Genomic DNA, 22,452 nt, shown 5'->3' on the forward strand with positions numbered 1-22,452 from the left:
GTCTGGTACTTTCTACTAAAAGCATATGCAAATTTTCATCCCTAAAAGCTCGCACTAAGCAGCGCATAGAGCGAAAATTGTCGTTAATTCAAATGCAATCTAAATAGAAATTGAAATGAAAACGAAAACAAAAACAATTCCGAATACGTTGAAATCAGCGCTAGCAGCCATGGTTCAGCAGGCTTGCGATGGAACATATTGCATTGCCTGAGCGTTCATATGTATGTGTTGTGTGCATGTCTGTATGAATGGATGTATGTCCCCACATTTATATACCACATACGATTATGAAAAGCTAAATTCGAATCATTGATCGCCAGTCGCTGCTGGCGCTCGCCGCTGCCGTTGTCGTCGACGTTGCTGCTGGGTTCTAATTTTGCAATAAATACGCGCGCGTTCAACCTCATAAACTCTTTGTATTCATGGCAGCTGGAAGTAAGACAACACCGGTACATGCAACGGATGCTAAACTAACTAACTAAATTTCACTGGAAGCAAATCCAGACTACGTACGGCGGCTGCAAATACCACTTGGCTTAAACTTGAACGGGCGCACTTGTAGGAGGTTTTCTAACACGGCAAATACACGCGCGCGCGCCTTTACACACGAACGTGAATTTACGAAAAAATGTTTTGGTAATTCAAAATGTGTTGAGAGATCTGTGCTGAATAGAGTTGTTGTTTTATGACAAAATAGTAAATATCGCAAAATAGTAAATATGTGCGTGTTGCCTTTGAGACGGCGTGATTGCAGTTTCGACGTGTGCTTGCTTACTTGCTAATATTTAGATTCTTATGTCGATACTCGTAATTGCCTGGGAAAGGTGAACACTGTAGTGGTCGTCATTGCCGTCGAAGTCAGGCGTGCACTTTATTCATTGAATATTATTGTGATTTGCATGCCGCCATAAGAAAATAATGAAATCACAAGAAAAGTGCAGTGCGAATACACTTGCGGTTGAACTAAAAATAAAGCAAAGTATAAACAAATAAACAATGGAAATTTTCAGTGTTTTAGAAAAAGTGCAAAAACGTATAAATATTTGATATTACGCGTATATGCAAGAAAATTACTTATTTTGGCTCATCACCTACACAGGTGTGCAGTAAGTTCTGATATGGAGCCTACAAGCGCAACTACAGACCCCTACAGCTGGGACACAACCACCTCCCATGCAAGCACAGCGTTATTTAATCCTTCTAGTGAGCTCTATGCACTAGTTAATGGTTCCACAAATTCGCTTAACAATTCCTTCACCGCCTATAACTACAACTATGACAATACACAAAATGCTTCAATTGAGCACTTTTTCGATCTGGGACCAACGCGTGACTCGCTCAAGATCGTCATTCCCGTGACGGTCATTTACAGTTTGATTTTCGTAAGCGGCGTTATTGGCAATATCAGCACCTGTATTGTGATCAAGAAGAATCGGTCCATGCACACCGCCACTAATTACTATCTCTTCAGCCTAGCCATTTCCGACTTTCTGTTGCTGCTATCTGGAGTACCACAAGAGATGTACTTTATCTGGTCAAAATATCCCTATGTATTTGGTGAATACTTCTGCATTGGGCGCGGCGTGCTGGCTGAGACCTCAGCCAACGCGACTGTACTTACCATTACCGCCTTCACCGTCGAGCGTTACATGGCTATCTGCCATCCGTTTCTTGGTCAGGCTATGTCGAAATTGAGTCGTGCCATCCGTATTATTGTACTCATTTGGTTGGTGTCGGTGTTGACGGCCATCCCACAAGCGGCACAATTCGGTATCATTATGCTGAATGGCATCGAGAAGTGCACAGTTGTGCGGAATATTATCCAGCATTCATTCCAGTTATCCACTTTCATTTTCTTCTTTGCTCCAATGTCCATTATTTTGGTTTTGTATTTGCTGATCGGCTTGCGTTTGCATCGTTCGAATTTGATGGGCGCCACTGGTGAGGCCGGTGGAGGTGGTTTTGGATACATTAGCACTGGCGTGAGTGCTGTAAATGGTAGAGGAAGTGGTGCTAGTAGAGGTAGCAGGGAAGGCAGCGGCAGTAGTGTTGTAGCGCGCACAAGCGGAGCACGCAAAGGGAGCGGCCGCATGGGCATGAAGGGTACACAAAACGAAACGATGCTCTCTCGTTACATGGGCGGCAGTCAGTTGAGTGCGGTGCGAGGGCGGATGAATCATTATGGAACGCGACGAGTGATCAAGATGCTAGGTAAGTGCGTGAGAGAGGTGGAAATGTGAAAGGAAAGGGGTAAAGGTATTGAATATATTGTGATCACACTTTCCTAAATATAAATTAAATCGGATATGCTTGTTTTTGTTCTCTAACTTTAAAGTAATGAAATCGAAAAAAAAAATTTGTTACGAGCAAAAACTGGTAAAGTCCAATGTTAAGTAGAATTTACTTTATATTTTCTATTAGGCCATTTACTTAAAAATCCTGACATGGTAAACTAGAAAAAGATAGATTGATGAAACTTTAAGTCAATGTACAAAAATTTTGTGGCACATAGGTATAATAAAAATAGGCTTAAGACAAGCTTTCCCACAAATCTGTGATATGCATATTTTTGTAGTGACCTTCATCAGCAGCTAATTTTTATGACACATTTTTTCATAGCAGAAATACACTTGGCGGCTTGTTTCTGCCTGTCGAGGGCAGGCCGCTATTTAGGCGGTTCGAGTAATGCACTTATCTAACCAAAGATATAAGAAACCGTTGAAGAACTGGGATCTGAACTCGCAAGCTTCGGGCCAGCAACTAATATGTTGTGACAAAATAATTTGTTATTTGAGACTTGCTTAATAGTATCCATAATGGGCGGCCGCCGTAACCAAATGCGTTCTTGCGTGACTACCATTCGGAAGCGGGCGGGTTCGAAACATCGGGCACGTAGAACCAAATGATAGCAGAATGTGTTTTAAATAGCGGTTGCTCCTCGGCAGGTTCCGGCGAACTTCCGAGTGCATCTTTGCCATGAAAAAACTCCTCATGAAAATATAAGCCATTCGGAGTCAGCTTAAACTGTAGGTCCCTTCATTTGTGGAACATGAAGACGCACGCCACAAAGAGGAGAAACAGTTTGGGCAAACACCTAAAAAAAAAGGGTGTAAGTGAGGCGATGAAATTTAGAATCGATAGTCTGTAATTAAATTCTGTACGCTCAATCCTTTCGCGTATAATATATTTAGCTAATTCGACTATTTCATAGGGATTTAATTTGCTTTATTCAGTCATCGATTTAAAGCAAGTTGTTGTGGTTAAAGTGCTGCTTAAAGCGTTCTAGTCGGCGTGCTGAGGTTAACCGAAAGCTGGTCGTAAAGATAAAGTGTATGTTTTGTTATTGTAACATTTGCACAAGTCGGTGACCGGTTTCCTTGGGTCGGCTGTCGATTAACCGTTGGCAAAAAATTATTTGAAATGGAAGCTTTCTCACGTTCCGCCTGCAATAACTCATTTTGTACTGAATTTGTAGTTAAAACACAAATTTCACGATTCCATTTCATGATTCAATCAGAACTGAACTGGACAGTGTGAAAGCAATACAAAATCGGCAACCGAAATGTGTAAAATGGCACGAAGAAAGCAAATTTTTTCATGGGTTTTCTGGAATAAATTTGAGTACCTATATGCTGAAAGTAATAATAAATTAAGGTTTAAGGTTAGGTAAAATTATTAAAAGGAAAATGAGAAAGGGGAAAACAATGTAGCGAAGGAATATATTAGAATCGTAATGATAACTGATATTTATTCAGCCGTAATAAATAAGTGCGAACCAAGATGCCTCAAAACAGACTTATGTGTGGTCTCACTGCATGGATATTAACCGATCACTGTTGATCGAGAATTGTAACTTTGTTAGTCCTAGAAACCCCGTCGGCCGACTACGATACACAGAAAAAGCTCGATACACAGAAGGCTCAAAGCCACCCAAGCCTTCTAATGGAAAAAGCGGCTTTCTAATAATTCATATTCAAATTATACTTATATATGTACCTACCAGTAAATTCAATTCGTAAATTAAACAAAAGATAGCCATACGAAACAGTTTATATATTAATTGGCTCCTGGAGATTACAATCATTGAAACTACTGAAAAAATATTTCTTAATAAGGAACTTTTCGCGAAGATGACACAGGATTTGTGCGTCTAGCAGGCTAAAGTACTCTGGTAGTTAAAGTGCACTTAGTCTTTGAACTAAATAATTTATGATGAGGTTTCAAATGCCTAATGCATCACCAAATTTGACGTCGCAGCAGGGATATTGTCGGAAACTAAAAAATCCTCCTCCTCACCCACCCTGGAACCGATTTCGCAATACTTCAGAGTAGAGTTCCATCGTCCTCACTACGAGGTCTATACCTGTGTGTCTGTGTCTAGGCTCAGCTTCAGCATTAAAAAAAACATTTTTCTAATAGCGGTCGCCCTTCGGCAGACAATGGCAAACCTCCGAGTGTATTTCTGCCATGAAAAAGCTCCTCATAAAAAAATATCTGCCATTCGGAGTCGGTTTAAAAAACTGTAGGTCCCTCCCACAAGTCGCACGCCACAAATAGGAGGAGGAACTCGGCCAAACACCCAACAAAGGGTGTAAGCGTAAATTATTTATTTATTTATTTAGTTTAGATGATCGTATATTATAGTTTTTCAGGTAGGCAATTTGAACAACTCCACAGTTTATCAGTTTTTTCATCTAAGAAGGTCTTAATTCTTTATTCCTTTTAATATACTAAATGTATATTTGTTTTTTTAATTTGAATTTAAAAATAAAATAATGTTTTTGTTTGTTTTCTTTTTTTTGCATCAAAAAGCCGTTTTTAGTAAAACTGTCACCAAAAACTATCCGACCAGCAACTCAAATTAAAAAAACAAATTTTTAAAATCACCACCCTGAGAAATTACTTTGAAATGTTTGGGGTGTTTTTTAAGAGCTTGAGAATTTAGAAAGATAATACAATAAAAATGCGACGCAAACGAAGCCATGGCTCGTACGTACGCACGAGCTGACTTCATAGGCGCATAAGTCCAGATTTTGCACGACCAATAAGTTGAAAGTGACGACGAATCGACATGTCGCACATCGTTTAGTTTAATTTTTTTTTTTTCAAATCAAATTCCCACAATTTGGAGTGTTGTTCTGGCGTTAAACGCCTTCTGATGACTTGCCAAATCTTACTGAACAGAAATGTCAACCATTCTCATCTGTCAAACCATTGTTATCGATGTCAATAGTTCTTATGCAGCTAAAAACAAACACCCGATACAACTCAGATCCTAAGAAAAACTTGGTTTCATCAGTTCCCCAGAAAAATAATAACCAAAATATTCTACAATCTTATGAAACCATTAATATTTATTGCAAATGAAAGAGAAGCCTTTGCCCTTTTTGCTTTTGAATACAGGGTCCAGCACTCTAAGTGGAACCAATTAAAAAGGCCATAAATTTAGTTTAGAAAGTTACTTTTATTCAATTCACAGTAAAAAATGTGTAAAAATAATTCAAAATTAAGATAAATTGATTCTCTTTTGCTCGATATGACCACCTTTTGCCTTGGCTATGGCCTTGAGACGGTACAGAATCGAATCTCAAGCTGCCCAAGTGCGACTTCCACTTATTTCGGCCCATTCACGAACAATTACTTTTTTCAACGCCTTGAGACTGGTGAATCTTTTAGTTCGGACCTTGTTTTCCAAAGTGGCTCTAAGAGGAGAATAATTTCTCGTATTTCCCACTGGGGAGTTTGAGAGCCATAGTGTGGATGTAATGAAGTTCGGTACGTTGTTTTTTGACCGCTTTCGGCCAAGCGAAGCAACTCCTTCGCTCTCTCAAGTCTGACTTGTTGCTGCTTTGGTGTGAGATCATGCCCCTTTTGGATCTTGTAAGGCTTGACATTGAGATCATTTTTCAGTAAGCGGCGAATTCTACGATCAGATAGTTTCAGTTCTTTCGCCATTTGATTGGCACTTCGTCGGTGATTTCGCTCAAGTCGGTTCTTCACTTTTTGAACCATTTCACGTGATGTTGCAGTCTTTTGATGACCACCTCCATATCGTTTCACGATGCTACCAGTATCATTGTAACAAGTAATGGTACGATAAACAAAAACTTTATTTACTTTAAGGTGCTCGAGCTCATTGACAATCGCTGGTTGTTATTTTCCAGCCAAATATAATGCAATCCACTATTGCGTTTGAAATCCATTACTGAGTTTCTTTTTTCGCGACAACTCTCTCGGCAAAATGCTTCCGGGCGCTTGTAAATAATACTCTGAACTGTCATTCAGCTAACTAACAGACATGTGATGCCCGTGCATCAGATGCGCGAGCGGTCTGAGTTTGGTTACACTTCGAGTGTCGGACCCTATACTTGGCGTCTTGGAGCTTTGCATGTGACTATGTATACTTTTGTCAAGTTCTTGATCAATTTCTCATATAATTGGGGTATTGGTGCGATGCCACTTCAGACTTTGTCTTTAACTTTTTAATTGTTTGGGAATTGTGGTTATAAACCACAACTTCCAATCGTTCTATAGAAGAAAACCCAATGGTGTTACGGTAAAATTCCGACTCAAAATACGCCACCTTTTGTCTGAGGAATGTTCAATACTCGGGACCTCCACGGCACTCTCACGAACCATATCAATATGCCTTATAGCTCATTCAGCACCGATGGTCTCAAATTTAGTGATAACAATATTGAATTCGTTTAAAAAGACAGGATCTGTGAATTTTACTAAAAGGACTGCAATTCACTGGAAATGTGTTTGCATTTAAACCTCATTCCGACCACCTTTTATATAATGAATTCTAGTTGGTACCAAATTAGCTGACATTTGTACTAGTTGTGAAGTAGAAATTTTTCTCACTAGTTCAGATTTTCCCTGCTGCGATAACACTTTCACGATGACACTTTCGCTTTCTAACATATGCTTTTATTTTTGTGTGTGAGTTATTATTTTATTATACTTCTTATCTTACATATTGTTTATGGACAACTTTTATTCCTTTTCATCATTGGTATTTGGCTACATTTAGCTATATATATGTATGTGTGACAGTTAACATGAGCTCGGCATTTTCGTTTTTTATTCTTACGTATGTATGTACTTATATCTATAAAAAGTATTCCTGCCTTTCTACTTACGTACATACAAGTATTCATTGGCACATTCATTGGCCAGGATCTATTAATACAACAATCAAGTGATTTGCCGTGACGATTGCATACTGTGCGTCAATTAGAATTCAATTTGTCCCGAAAATATGATATTTGATAAATGACTTGTACATAATACATATATTTGTATGGGTATTTGTCGTTATTAATATATGTTTATAATAAGCCATGTAGTTTTGTGCTTGACTGCCAGGCGGTTTGTTTTAGGTTCGATGTTCAGTGTGGGCAGTAAATGGCAGATAAAGGTTAGGTAGCAATACGTACCTTCGTATCTGCAATTTGCTTACTTCTTATGTGAAACTTTTTCAAGTCATCTGAACAGTATCCCAGCTTTAGAAATATTGCATGGCTCAAGAATTTTTCCATACCTTCTAAGTGAATTAAAATAATACAAAATTGTCTAATGGAGTGTGGAAGGGTTGAGTGAGGGTGTTGAATATTAATGTGTCTGTAAGACATTTGTAGTTTTGCATAACCTATCTGACTTCTACATCGAATTAGAGATCAATTTAGTACTCAATTTACTAGCGGTGTCCGACTACACAGTAGCACTTCTGTGGCAAAACTACAATAAATTTACTGCCTTAGAATTTAAATACATAAGAAAGCCAATTAAATCCAGAACACGCTTAATTTTTAGTTCGTTTGCGCAATTTATCTTTCTGTTGTGAAAGATTTAATACATGTAAGTGGTGTGCAGTTACAAATCGTTTGACGAACTAAACTCGATACACTTGCAATCACAAGGATATTTAATTAATAGCGGCGGGGTCTTCTTCTAACTTAAACTCTACGCCAATATGCTGGGATTGTCAGAACTCTTTAAAGCCAACACAAACCGGGCCATTGTTCAAATTCGGCCATTATTAAAAATTTGATATCTCGGATCCCACCCAACGGCGAAGCTATGGTAGACATTTGAACAGTGTCAAGCTCCATGCATTATAGCATTTAAGTTATATTACAGTTATATAAACAATACTGTTTCATTTATTACTGCATTTTTATTATGGCTAATATTACTCAACAATAGTTGGAAATTAATGAAAAATTTAAGTTCAAATTTAATTAAAATGTATTTGTTCATTTGTAGAAAAAAGTTATATGTAAAAGTTCAAGGCTCTTTTCTTCAGGGTGTTGCCACCTGTTAGAAAAGTTAAATTAAATTAATAAGTTGAATCAATTATTACAAAATCAAAAGGGTTGAAGAAACATTTTTTTTTGAAGATGGTTGGATGGAAAAGTAATCAAAAAAATTAAATATAACAATATGGGCGTCCAAGTAAAGAGATTTATACAACCTTAATTTCTATATAATATATTTTTCAGTAGGGTTGCATCTGTTTACAAATTAAATTCAATAAATTGTTTAAATAATAATAAGCAATTACATAATTCAGTGTGAGTGCCAAATATAATAAAAAAATCTACTGCAGAATCTTTCTCTTAAATACTCCAAGGAACGCCTCATCGGATATTATCATCGTCCAAGCTTTTGCGCCATACAATAGGACGGACGTTATGAGAGGCTTTAAAGAGTTAGATCTGTTCGTCGAAAGAGAGCTTCACTATTCTATTGCCTAATTAATCCAAATAGCACTTGTTGGCAAGAGAGATTCTCCGTTTATTTTACAACCTCAAAATCATAACTGTCAACAGTGTCGTGGGTGCTGATACGCGAGTGCGCCGACTGTTTGTGAGAATTTGAACTGCTATTCGCGGCATTTACAGTGATGAGCAAAAGTATTCGTACAGGAAGGTATTTCCACTTTAACATTATTTTTTTGTCCACTTATGAAGTGAAGGGAAGGGTATATTGTCTTAAAACTCACTTGTTTGTTTAGATACCCTTTAACATAGGCCAAACGCTTCTTTTGATTCACTTTTAAAATGAGAGGTTTGCGTCTAGCCACACGAGAATTGTAGTTCTCTTCATGCAATGCTCTCCGGACTGTTATTGAATGAATATCCTTTCCTATTCCTTCCTTAATTAACTTCCGCTGCGATTTGTGTGGATTGTATTCATGGGTTTTTTTGCCGTCCTTACTATTTGGCAGCGTTCGCGGTCGTTTAACACCTTAGGTCTGCCTGTACGTTTCACGCTTTGCAAAAGTGAAGCGCTCTTAAAGAGTTGAAAAATGCTCCGTATGGTGTAGCGGCTGCATCAATCTCGGCGTATGATTTGCCCTGGTTGGGCATATATAGTATGCTATTATTTTGCACTGAGATTCGATGGCTTCACTTTTTTTGCTGCTCGTTTTACTAAAAATTAAGCAAAGTTTGCAATAATTGAAGGCACTATGCTGTTTTTGCAGTTTGATTTTTGACCATAACGTAAGTTGTCGGGTAGATATAACGGGACTCCTGAAAAAAGTTGGTAGATCAATAAAATTAAGACGAAATACCCCGATAAAACTTAACTGTGCCAATACTTTTGCTTTGTTATAATCAGTAATTTTTTTCTTTTATAATTATGTTATTGTAATAAAATATCAAAGATAATAAAATGAATTAGAGGGAATATAATTGATAATGTGTCCTTCTGCCTAGCGAGTTTTTTTGCGATTGAGAATCACTTCATAAGTGTACAAAAAGTAATGATAAAGTGGAAGTATCTTGCTGTGTCAATACTTTTGCTCATCACTGTGCGTATCTAGAATTATATTTATAAAAACGTTTGTAACATGAGTTCAAGTAAATAAAACAAGACAAGTAAATAAAAACGAACTTTTGGCGGATATTGTGTTTTTCAAAGTCAATTTCTTTCTAAGAGTTTGTACTTCGGATTAAAATAAAAGTTTAATCGCTTCTCGCAAAAAATTCTCTAAGCTGCCCATCTCCTGTTAGCTGATTATTAAACCAATAAAACCACTAGTCTCGTGTTAAGTTATAGATATGCTTTTCACGGTAATATGTACTAAGACCGTGCGTAAATGCGCGTTGTCCAAACTAATATTTAATTTTGTTTATTTGTTCGGGTTTAATTTAACTGCCACGATTATTATGAATTATCACAATTATAATATTTTCACTTCAAACAAGAACTTCATGCAATAGCAATGCAAACACCGTAATATGTAAACAAAACATAAATTTTTGGCATACATAAGTGCCTAAGGCGAATTAATCAGCTGTTCTAGTCATATCCCCAGCTATAGATAGACCTTGGATTGGATAGTACGAAAAAATGTGCCTTAGCGCTTAAATCAGCCCCATTTTCTTTTGCAATAAATTTATTTATATACATATATTTATGCGTTACTCTGCTCGTATATAACTGCTTGTTTTAATTACTGCACCTGCTTGTGTATGTAAATGTATGATATGTTTCAATACTAAATATTTGCATATGCCGGCAATTTTCTCTTTTATTTGCAGTGGCGGTTGTCATATGTTTCTTCTTGTGTTGGGCGCCGTTCCATGCACAGCGGCTTATCGCCGTTTACGGGATGAATGTGATGGGTGGCAGCAATGAAGGTGGTGGTGATGACTCTGCTGCAGATGATAAGAATCATCATGTGGTAATATACACAGTTATGACCTATGTGTCTGGCGTGCTTTATTACCTGTCGACATGCATCAATCCGCTGCTGTATAATCTCATGAGCAACAAGTTTCGGCAGGCGTTCAAGGTGGGCAGCGCTCTAAGTTTCACTTACTTGCCTATTGAGTCGAACTACATATTATATAGAGAGTGCGTATGGTATTGGAGGACAACCTGAGAGTAAAACTAATTAGTTTTTATTTTGAACAAAATTTTGAAAATTAACTAATTTTTTACACAAAACATTAACTTGTTATATTATATATACATATGTATATAAGTATATCTATAAAATCATTCAATACAATTTCCATTAGCTGCAATAACCGCTTCGATCAGGGCCCGGAAAGATCTGCATGCCCGAATCAAATTACCCTTATTCATATTGACTATAACGGTACTTCAGAGAATAAATGGTGCTACGAGGATGCTTATTGGCTTCACTCTCAACTACGTCTGATATGTTTTTGGTATTCTTGGGCGCTTCAAGGTGTTTAATGTTGTTTAAAAGGCGTTTTGATCGGATAAATCGCTGTTCTCGTGTTTACTCCGACATAAACTGTCTTCTGGGCATAACGAAGAGTTTATAGTGGACATCCTCATGGACAACTCGACCCATAAGACCCTCAGAAACATTAAGCTCCTCGCAAATACTGTACGCTCCCTGTATAACACTTCTACAAACACAAATACATACATATGTATGTGCTAATTGGTTTATTCTTTCCATTTACATTTTAGTCGATTTTATTTCGTAAAAAATCCACTGGTTCTATCAATTATCGAAAAGCGCAACAATCGCAAAATTTACGTCGTAATCCTACGCTTACTTCGAGTACTCAGCGAGAATTGAGTGATTCAGAGTCGCAATCAAAACATTCTATGCTTCAGGTGCGGTATTGACGGAATTTCGAGTGCATTTGTTCTTACATATGCACATACGTACATACGTACATTCATTAATTGCGAATTAATACTAATTAATTAAACAAAAACACTTTGCTTTATATTTACAGACCGTGTTGAATGAGCGAAGAGCTAACAACCAGATTTTGCCAAAGAATGGTAAATAATTAGATTGACCTGCTTGCTTGGAGTATAACAACTTCAGTTCCACAGCCTACGAAAATGCAGCAATATGTGATTGGAAGGTTGGGAATTCTTAAGTTTTTCCTCCATTACTATTATTTTTTTCTGTATAAAGGAATTTAAAATGAATTTAACCAATTTAAAAGGTAAATAAATAGAAAAGTAAGGACTGCTCTTTTTTACTAATTTTCTGTTGATATTCAATTCACGTATTTACTTTTTTTAATATATTTCGTCGTCCAAAAGGTTGGGTATAAGTTTGAGCAGTATTAAAAAAAAATTTATAAAATTTTTCACCACCAGATAGCCAATCTTTGTCAAAATGACGAGTATTCAATGAGTGTCGCACTTTCGCTATCTCAATGCTTTATTACATATTTGATGTATGAGATTCCTTCCATGTCTTCCATGAATGTAACGAGCGGCCTTCATTTGCATAAGATACTCGCTTACTTTCTCCTTTTTTGCTCGCAAGCATTTTAAAGCATATTTTTTTCATCTGCAACATGTGGTGATACAGGAAAGTTCGTGGTTTGCGCCCTACACATTTATGATTTAAGACAATTAGAAAATATTTCTAAGAAGGAAGAGAAAGAGAAGAAAAAAGAGGGGGTATAGTATTTGGAGGAAGGTCCTGGTCAACTCTTCACGCATGGCTCGAAGTTGAATGGAAAGGTTGGCGGAGGAGTATTCTGGAGCTCCCATCAGGCTGAAGCTCAGGTTACCGGACCACTGCAGTGCATTCCGAGCAAAGGTAGCGACAATTAAAGTAGTAGGTAATTGGCTGCTAAGTTGTGTAATAACTGTTACGGAGGTTAATATATACTCCTACAGCCAAGCGGAAATCAGGGAGCTGGGCTCGATGATGATGCACTCGAAACTGATTGGGGAATGCCTGACTTCACTTTCGATCGCATCCGAATTCTTCGATATAGGGCTCATCTGGGTACCTGGTTATAGCGACATTGCAGGAAATTGCAAGGTTGATGAGATGGCTAGACAGGAAGTAGTTTCCCCGCGAAATGAGATTATTGGGATACCGTTGACTACCTGCGGTTTGCTCTTGAAGTGGTGGGCTTCGCGTCAACTCAGCGAGCGCTGGGTATGTACACAAACTTGTAATGCCGCGAAAACTTTCTGGCCACGAGTGTAATCTCAGCTCTTGAATGTGGTAGTTGCCCTTACAGGACATTGGCCGCGAGTTATGCATGCTGTGGAACTCGGGATTACTTCGAGTCCTTTTCGCGTTAATTAAATGAAGGATGAGGTCATCTGAGCATTAAGTATCTTGGCGCTCATCTCTTTTCTATGCCTGCTGATACAGCAGTACGAACCGAGGCACGTAATAAAAGCGGCAATACTGCTGCACTGATGACAATTTGCAATTGCTGAACTGATATTTTTCTGATGTTCGGCAAACAAAAAAATTTTGGATGCCGATTTATTTGTATTCGCGCGCAACATTTGCCGAATTTTTGACACTTCGAACGTGATGCTTTTGATAAGATGAATATTAGGTCGGATTCAGCTTTGGAAATCAATTGCTCACGTCCTCTGCCAGCTCTCTGGTGTTTGATTTAAGGTTATTGATCAACTTTTCTCTCACTTTATTGAGTTTTTCTTCAGTTTTCGATGTTCGTCATCTTTAATGGACTCACGCTCTCTTCTGAAGCGTTCAGGCTACTCGTAAATGGCTGTTTTCTTTGGAGTATCTTTACCAAAACAGCTTCCCAACAGTTTCAAAATTTTATGCGAACTCGATATTGCAAATACAAATTCAGTTTTAAAACTGTAAAAATGCGAAAACACGTGCAGAGATGAATTTACGCAAGACGGCGTAACATTTACAAATATCAAGCAATCGCGATAAAATTTTGAAATTGAAATTTAGGAATGTTAATCACAGACGTGACCACTTAAAACAAAAAATCGGAACTTAACTCAGTTGACTTAGAGCGTTAATCAAATTTGCGAAGAGGATGTTTCGACTAAGGTAGCATTACGGCATTGTCGAGTTCACAAAAGCCATTTACTTATTATAATATCCGTTATATTTGGAAATTTTTTGAATTTAGTACGCGATCCATGCAAAAATGAGTTCCATTAAAAATGAAAAGTAATGCAGAGGGGATCTATCTTCTGGCGTTGTCAACATTCTCTAATCTTCAACTTGGAGTTTTCACTACAGAGTATTTTGTTGTATCGACCGCTGAGCTAACGGCAAACGATTTAAGCAACGAGCAGGCCTGTTAACACTTTATTCAACTGACAAGTTTTATTGCTAAAATGCTACAGCACCTGGTAAACAAGGTATGGAGTCCTAAGAGTATTGCGAGTGTGTGTACCTCCACTTTTTTAATGTATGAATAATAATAAGTATACGAATTAACCTGGTGCATTTAACTTTGTTTGGCTCGAGCTTCTCCTGCAATTTTTATGGCGTATGTCGAATTTTCTCCAAAAATATATATATTAATTATATGTACATATATACAGGCAAATGGAGTGACTTACAGTTTTATGGCACCTCCCAACAGCAAATGGTTTTTTTTTTGTGAGGAGCTATTCCATAGCACAAATACACTAGGAGGCTTGCCATTGCCTGCCGAGGAGCAACCGCTATTAGAAAAACTTTTCAATTCGTGTTTCGTGCACGGGGTTTCGAATCTATCCACTTCCCAATGGTAGTAACGCACCAACTCATTCGACTACGCCGTCCGCCAAGAGGGGCTTACAATTTTATGTCGATTTTTTTACGTTTTAAATAATTTCTATAGTTTCTATTGTCCAAAGAGCAGGGATCAAACCCACCATTTGTAGATTAACAGCCATATTCCCACGCACAAGAATACTCGCTGCTGTGACTGTAAGCTCTTGAATTCCGTTAATGTTTCCTGTAATCGCTACAATTTTTTTGTTTTGTTTAAATAATGCCAATTAATTGAGTACAAGGTAGTTAGTTAAGCACTCGTGCATCGATAATAAAAGTAAACAATTATATAAAAATTGTAAAAAAGAGAATTAGCAAAAAATAGTTATTAATATGCAACCACTTATTCTTTATACCTTTCATTGCCTTGGCCGGTTTGTTCACTTTCTCGCAAAACTTGAAGGAAGCGTGTTTTTAGGCGATGCTGTCTTTAGATCTGGGGTGACTTTCTGTAATTCGATAGTCGTCACTCGTGGGCTTGATATTTCAATTTCACAATGGAAAGAGTTGAGAGTTCGATATTATTCTTGCTTCAATTCGATATCGAACTCTCAACGAGAACAGTTTGGTTTTTGTAACACGATTAGAGCAGTCTCATCTTCATATTTTAGGAAGTGTTTCGAAATTTTTTTTTAGTTGCCAAAATCTGTGCAAAATAACTAAAATTAATGATTTGTTTGGAAATGAAAAATGTATAATTAACGTTATTTTTTAATTTGGTCCATTTTGGTGCGGAAAACTCTTCAATTAACAAAATACCGGCTGACGAATGAAGTTCTCTCAATTGAAATAAATTTAAGGGAACACATGAGACGTACATACTTGTATATATATTCCTCCAAACCTGAGATTAGAAGCAACACTAGAAATATTAGCAGGTAGCGGCTACCAATGGCAAATGGGCCAAGTGCTCAATCGAAGATATTTCACGACACGTTGTTATCCATGAATATAGGTTCACATTCTGCCGTACCCGGCCGCCTTCAAAATAGGCTCTATTCGAAGTAATACACATATGGCAATGATTAGTCCAGACCTCAAAGCACCTTTTAAACGCGTTTGAAGAGATCTTCTTCAGCTCCTTCAGCGAATTCTCCCCAAAAAAGTGTTCACAATATGAATCTTGTGAGACGGTGCGTTGTCATGGTGCAAGATCCATGAGTTTTCCCAAGAAAACGTGTAGCATGACTTTCACTTTTGACCAACTTGGACGTGGTTTTTGGGTTTCGGCTCATGTGGGCAGCGCCATTCAGTCACCTGTTGAATGGTTTACATGTCAAACTGATATACCCACGTCTCATCACCTGTTCTGATGCGATGGATTAACGTTGAGTCCGAATTCATCGATATTTTTTGGACAGAATGTATGTTCTATACGTGTATGTAGCTTATGGGTAATATAAAATAGATTGCTAGTCGTGTAAAGGGTGGCTGAATAAAAAATACAGTTGTCCCAGGGGTAAATTCATGGAATAAGAAACCATTTGTGGAACAACATCAAAAACACAGGACACAAATAGGAGGAGGAGCTTGGTCAAATACCCAAAAAGGGTATAAGCGCCAATTATAAATAAATATTGTATCAAGTAATAGAAGCCTGTAGAAAATTAGCACATGTATTTTAATGGAAAAGAAAAAACATTAATTAATGCATATGTTAATGTTTTATGTATGAAATAAAAAACATTTAAAACCACAAGAATCTTAAAACTTTTAATTCGCATTTTATTGCGCTTGACAGCTGCGGAAAGGCAAACGAGAGCAAAAGTGCAGTCGAACTCTTTATATTAAACGCTCGGTACAACAAGACAACTTTTTTGTTACAGAAAGCAACAACGCTATTTAAGCACAAATGTTTGCTCGATACCGAATTACGGAAAGCCACCTCTGGTAACTATTTATAACAAATAGCTTTCACGCAAACCGAATCTTTAGATATAGGATTTTTTAGATATTCAATTTATTTTTAACGTTATAAGACATTAAATAAAGTATTTTTGTTTATTTTCATATTTTCATATATAACAATAGCACAAAAATATTTTTTATTAATCTGATCTGAGCCGACAGTCAGACCGAACCTGTTTACCAATTTGTTCGTTATTGTTATCTGTTTTTGACGCGTTAAATTGCAAAAACCTACAAAATTTAATTTTTTTCTTGGTTGGAATAAAAGGATGTTAACTCTTTATGGTCAGTGATTACGATCAAATTCTCATATCAATTAAAAATTCCTGTAGTTTCTCTCCACCCGGTTATTCTCGACGTCTTCTCGTCCGTTTTGACGTGGCAGGGATTGGTCCGCTTTTTAGTAGATTTCATTTTTTCTCTTTCACTGGTCTGAACTTCAATATATGAGTACCAGAGCAGGTAGCGCAAAAGCCGGAATCAACTATTTTGCTCCGCTGCAAGCTACATAAATTTATTCATGTGTGTTCCAGCTATCGCTAGTGCTCTCGCTTCTGTTGCTCTGCTACTACTCCCATAGCTACTGTAGGCCTGTTCGGCCTTGTAGCTAGGCTTCCAAATACTGGAAAAAAATATATAAATATAATTGACACTTACACCCACTTTTGGTCTTTGGCCTAGCTCATTCTCCTATTTGTGGTGTGCCTTTTGATGTTGTTCAACAAATATATGGACCTACAGTTTTAAGATGGCTCCGAACGGCAGATATGTTTTATGAGGATATTTTTCATGCCAGAAATACACTCGGAGGTTTGCCATTCCCTACCGAGGCGCGACAGCTATTAGACACAATTTTTTCTTAATTTTGCTGTTTCACGGAAATTCGAATCTACGTTCACGGTGGTAGTCACGCACCAAATCAGGCACTGCGGTGGCCTTCACCTGATATGAGATGTAATATAATATTATATATTCCCAATCCCGATCGCTTAAAATCGGTCTATAATTGTTAGTTGCGCAGTAAAAATTTTAGGTCTAAGCAAACCATATATGTAAGTACATATAAATTTTCTATGCCTTTTATATACTTGTGGTTTGAATAATGAATGGAAGAATTCATATTATCGTTTTTTTTTATTTATTTATTTCAAAGAGGTAAGACTACTACTTACTATATTACTAATACTTAAAAATAATGAAGTTATGTAAGTACATAATTAAATAACAAACTTACTTCTCAATAAACTCAAAGATAGAGTTCAATAGTAAAGAAAATTCTTTTTTTGAAGATGAGAAATCTGGCAGTTAGAATTGGAGACCTCATTAATTTTATTTATTTTTTGAATAGGATATCTGGCATATGTTCGCCACAGGTACGAATCACATAGCCCACTCGATCAGTCTATTTTTTGTGTCAATGACAAAATGTAATGTAATGTGATAGAAAACGTAAAATGGACGATGTGCTCTATGAACTTCACGAACAGAGTTATTTTATGTAAATTTTCACAATTCGTAAGCGTTGTTGTGGCATTAAGCGATTAATGATTACTTACCTTATTGAACAGAAATGCCAACAAAGTTCGCCATTCTCAGCTGGTAAACCATAGTTATCGATGTTGATAGTTCTCAAATAAAAACGACATATTCCCACCTTGAGCGAACGAATAAAGTGAACAGCGATTTCAGGGTATAAGGGTCCGTAAAATTTGTGCTATTCCGTCCTGCAAAGCCTAAGACAGAGTAGGATGTTGATAAGATGAAATTAATGTGAGTATTAAATGAAAAACGGCTGACTTATTATCAATTAAGTCGAATGGAATTATTAACAAATTATATCACCTCAATTCTATTGCATGCTACCGGGGGTTTTAATTTTAAATCTCATAAATTGTTTATAATGACTATCAACATTTTAAAAACATAAGTTATCAAGAAATAAATTAAGACAAATCAAGTTTTTGCTACATATTTTATGATACAGTAATAGTGATGCGTATATTGAACAGAGCCTGGTTATCGGAAAGGATTGCTGTGTTTCTGTTGTCATAGTTGTGCTCAAGGTCAAAGTGAGCGCATCTTTCTATTGCGTAAACTTTCGTTTGAAATATACTTGTATTCTGGCCTAGCACTTCGGAGTATTTTTCCCCCGGTCTGCAGACATTTTTTGCTGCAACTTCCTCGGTGAGGAATGGCCAGTGTCCCAAGTTATCATAATCTGGTTTATCTAGTAGGCTTGAGTCAATGGTAGCATCGGTTGCTTTTCTTATATCCCTTCTCGCTTGGGATTGGATATGAATGTGCAGATGTGTGAGTTGTAGAAAAACGTAGTTATAAACTTGTGAAATTCGAAAAGTAAACACAACTTGATTTATGTACGGAGAAGTTGAGTGTTGCATTAACGATGGGCAATTAAAAATTACTGCAATTATTTTCGGCTTTCTTTAGTACATACATACATATGTAGGCCGCCGTAGCCTAATTTTTATAAACAAAGTATATAAATATGCACATCAAGAAAAGAGCGTTTAATCACCTTCACAAGAACACCACTCAAAAACAAAATATAAATATAAGGTTTTTAATTTTTCGAAAATCTGAACTTTTACTTCTAATATCACAGGTAATAAAATTTTGTGCGAAAAAAGTGATATTCTATTTAAATAGATGGAATAAGCGGATCAGGAACATGTTTTTCCATTTTTACACATATTTTACCCACATCAATTATAAATAGTGTTCTGATGAAGCCCTAAATTTCAACTACGAAGGCTCATATCTTGAAATTCGTTAAGCTTCGAAAAGTTGTTATTTATCTCAATTTTAAAAAAATTGGTTTGGCTCAATACCCAGCCGAGTACTGTACAGTGTTATTTCTAAGCACGATATTTTTCCAACAAAACGCTATTTTTGAAAATATGCAATTCACTGTATTCACAACTAAAATAGCCATATTAAAGTCTCAACAATTTTCTTTTCTTGTAAATGAAAAGTGAAATTTTAAGGAATAATAATTTTCACATTAAAATGTTAACAAATCTGGTCAAAAATTAGTCAAATATGAAAAACATCCTTTTTGTGGGTTACTTAGTCGAAATTTAATTTTTTTTTAAATGAGATAATAGGTATAATGCGGGCAGGTTTTTAAAATAAATTCTTAGTGAATTTTATTAGAATTTTCAGGTTACTGCATTAAAATTATTGTCTGTAATTTTTATAAAAATCCATGTGATAGTTACAGAGCTATTAGGTTAGGTTAGGTTAGCCTGGTTGGCAATAAGCCACGCATAGACCTTTTGGTCCCTAGCGATACCAGATGGAGACCAACCTCTATAAATACCGAAAGTAGACATCATGTAGGATGTCAGCGCTTTTGCCGAATCTAAGCAGAGCTGGGAGATCCGCTTTTGAGACGTCCTCCAGACCCTCAAAAAATTGGGCTCCCAGGTATTTTAAACGCGTTTTAATAATGCCGGGCAAACGCACAGAAGGTGTTCTAAAGTTTCCTCAACATCCTCTTTGCATTTCCAGCATTTGTCTGTGTTAGCAATCCCTATCTTGTACGCATGTGCAGCCAATTGATTATGACCTGTTAGCATACCTATGATAGTTCTGCAGTCCTTTCACGAGAGCGTAAGTACGTATTGAGTCAGTTTTTGTCTTTAGTTCTACACATAACTTTTGCTGTTTTGCATGTGGTCAGATTAGTCCACCTAGCTTCCACTCGCCTTTTCATGTGGTCGTCCATTTCATTGCATATTGTGTTTAGCGATTTTGGTATGTCGTTCTCTTGTTCAAATGGTAGTCGCACAGCACTTTTTGCTATCTCATCTACTATTTCGTTCCACATAATGCCTTTGTGGCCAGGTACCCAATAGATATACAGCCTACTGTTTGCGGCTAGCCTTACTATGGCCTCCCTGCTCCGTCGAACATTTTTGGACTTAATACAATATGAGCTTATTGCTTTTATTGTTGCTTGACCTGCCCACGTATATATTAATTGTTGAGTTCTTTCTTGTACTTGTGTAGGCTAGCTCCGCGGCTCTCCCCACAGCAAAAACTTCCGCTTGGAAAATACTGCTGTGGACTGGCAGCTTGATAGGTTGCCTTATACCTAGTTTTGACCAGTAAATACCCGCTCCTACTCCGTCTAAAGTTTTAGAGCCGTCTGTATAGATGGTGAAAAGTTCTATGGCCAGGCTTCATGCCTATGTGCCATCCCTCCTCTTCAATTGTAGTGCGAAACCTTCTCTCCCAATCGAAGTACGGAATCATGTAGTCTGTGCAACCTGAGCTCCACTTTCCTATTGAGCTGTGACCGAAGGTTCTGCAGGTGAATACTCCAGCAGCCACCAACCTCTTCGCGGATGTCGCTGCCAGGTTTTCCGCCATAAGGTCAATACTTGGCATGCTGAGTATCATTTCCAGCGCCGCCGTTGGAGTGGTTTTCATCGCTCCTGTTATGCGCAGAACAGCGAGTCGTTGAATCCTCTCTAGTGGCATTATGGTGTCAGTTTTCTTGTCGCAGTCCACCATACTAAGGCCCCATACAACAATATCGGTCTAACTATTGCCGTGCAGCACCAATGCATCACAGAGGGTAATAGACCCCAAGTAACGCCCAGCATTCTTTTACAAGCGTACATCGCATTACTGGCCTTTTTCACCCTTTCCTCAACATTGTGCTTCCACAGCAATTTACTGTCTAGTATTACTCCGAGGTACCTTGCATGATCTTTGAGAAGTAATTCGTTGTTGCCTAGCTTCGGGAGGTTCCACGTCGGGACCTTGTACTTCCTGGTAAAAAGTAACATGGCCGTTTATCCGGTTATTAAATTTTGATAAAAAATACACTGCTCTAGTCTTCAACATTCCGTAGATAACGCCATTTTGAAAAGTTTTCTTTCCCCCTTTGGATTTGAAGTTGTCTCATGTAACATTATTATTTTCCAAAATTTCAAGAAATGGAATTATTCTTTGCATGTCGCTTACTTTTTGTCTTAGTCTTGCGCAATAGTAAAATAAAGTGGTCTCCCCTTTGAGTTTTAGTACCTTTTTAGTCTTAGTTAGAAGACTTGCTATGGAAAGTTCTGATCGAAAATCAGTTCTGGTTTTCTACTTTGACTCTGCGTTATAGGATTTTAAATTTTTGATCCATTGACGAAACCGAAGACTGTGACGTCCGCATCTGTTTTTCATTCAATTTGTGCATTAATTTGAATTTCTATAATTTCAGGCTATTGACTTTAGACGCTCATGGGCAAACACATGTGCACACTTTGCAAAAAGGTGTAAGAAAACTACAATTTAAAAGTTTTCTACTCAATCGAGGTACTTAAAACTGGATTCGTTTAATTACTGAACTCAACAAACAAATTTATTTGTATGAAACATAATCCTATATATGTACATATAATCTAAGTAACTTATATATTATATTACATTATATGTATGTTTGTATGTGCAGTATAATGCCTAACCACATATTGTGTACATACCTAGGTGGATTTAAGTCAGTGTGCACAAATACATATAAAGATACTATGAATAAATTGAACGTAATAAAACGCACTCACTAATAGGCGCTGTAATATGGATAAGTTTTTATTGATTTAATTGCATATTTTTTAATGAGATTTTCTTAATCACCCAAGCCCTCTTCCGCACTTACAAACATAAATTTAGCAGATTCTGTATCGATTCTAAAAATTGAAGTTGTCATGAAATTATATTTTATGTACAATCAAATACATATTTTAATAAATAATATATAAGATATCAAATGTTTAAAACATATATTTTATTTATAATATATATTTTAAAATTTCAGAAATATGATACATATTAGTTAGACTTATAACTTAGACAGACGGCGGCATTAATCGGGATTACCGGCGCATTTAATTCTGATTAAAATTGTAGTGTGACAGACGGTTGTTGTACGGATTTGTGAACAGCTTATTTGTTATTGGATAGTTTTGCCAGTAAAAATTCACCGCAGGTAACAAATATGGGTATTA

General features: G+C 36.9%; 1 protein-coding gene across 2 annotated transcripts; it reads left to right on the plus strand.

The window, feature by feature from the left end:
* Positions 1 to 353: 353 nt before the first annotated feature.
* Positions 354 to 22,152, plus strand: LOC128854866 (pyrokinin-1 receptor). 2 transcript variants are annotated; one of them, XM_054089302.1, is made up of 5 exons: positions 354 to 2,211; positions 10,557 to 10,810; positions 11,464 to 11,613; positions 11,739 to 11,957; positions 21,669 to 22,152. In XM_054089302.1, exons 1-4 carry the CDS (start codon positions 1,119 to 1,121, stop codon positions 11,793 to 11,795), a joined length of 1,554 nt encoding a protein of 517 aa, XP_053945277.1. In that variant the 5' UTR covers positions 354 to 1,118; the 3' UTR covers positions 11,796 to 11,957; positions 21,669 to 22,152. The 2 variants fall into 2 exon arrangements, with proteins under 2 accessions (XP_053945277.1, XP_053945278.1); XM_054089303.1 differs by having other exon boundaries at positions 11,739 to 11,873.
* Positions 22,153 to 22,452: the final 300 nt, after the last annotated feature.

This window comes from Anastrepha ludens, chromosome 2 (genome assembly GCF_028408465.1).
Source record: "Anastrepha ludens isolate Willacy chromosome 2, idAnaLude1.1, whole genome shotgun sequence".
Lineage (NCBI taxonomy): Eukaryota > Metazoa > Arthropoda > Insecta > Diptera > Tephritidae > Anastrepha > Anastrepha ludens.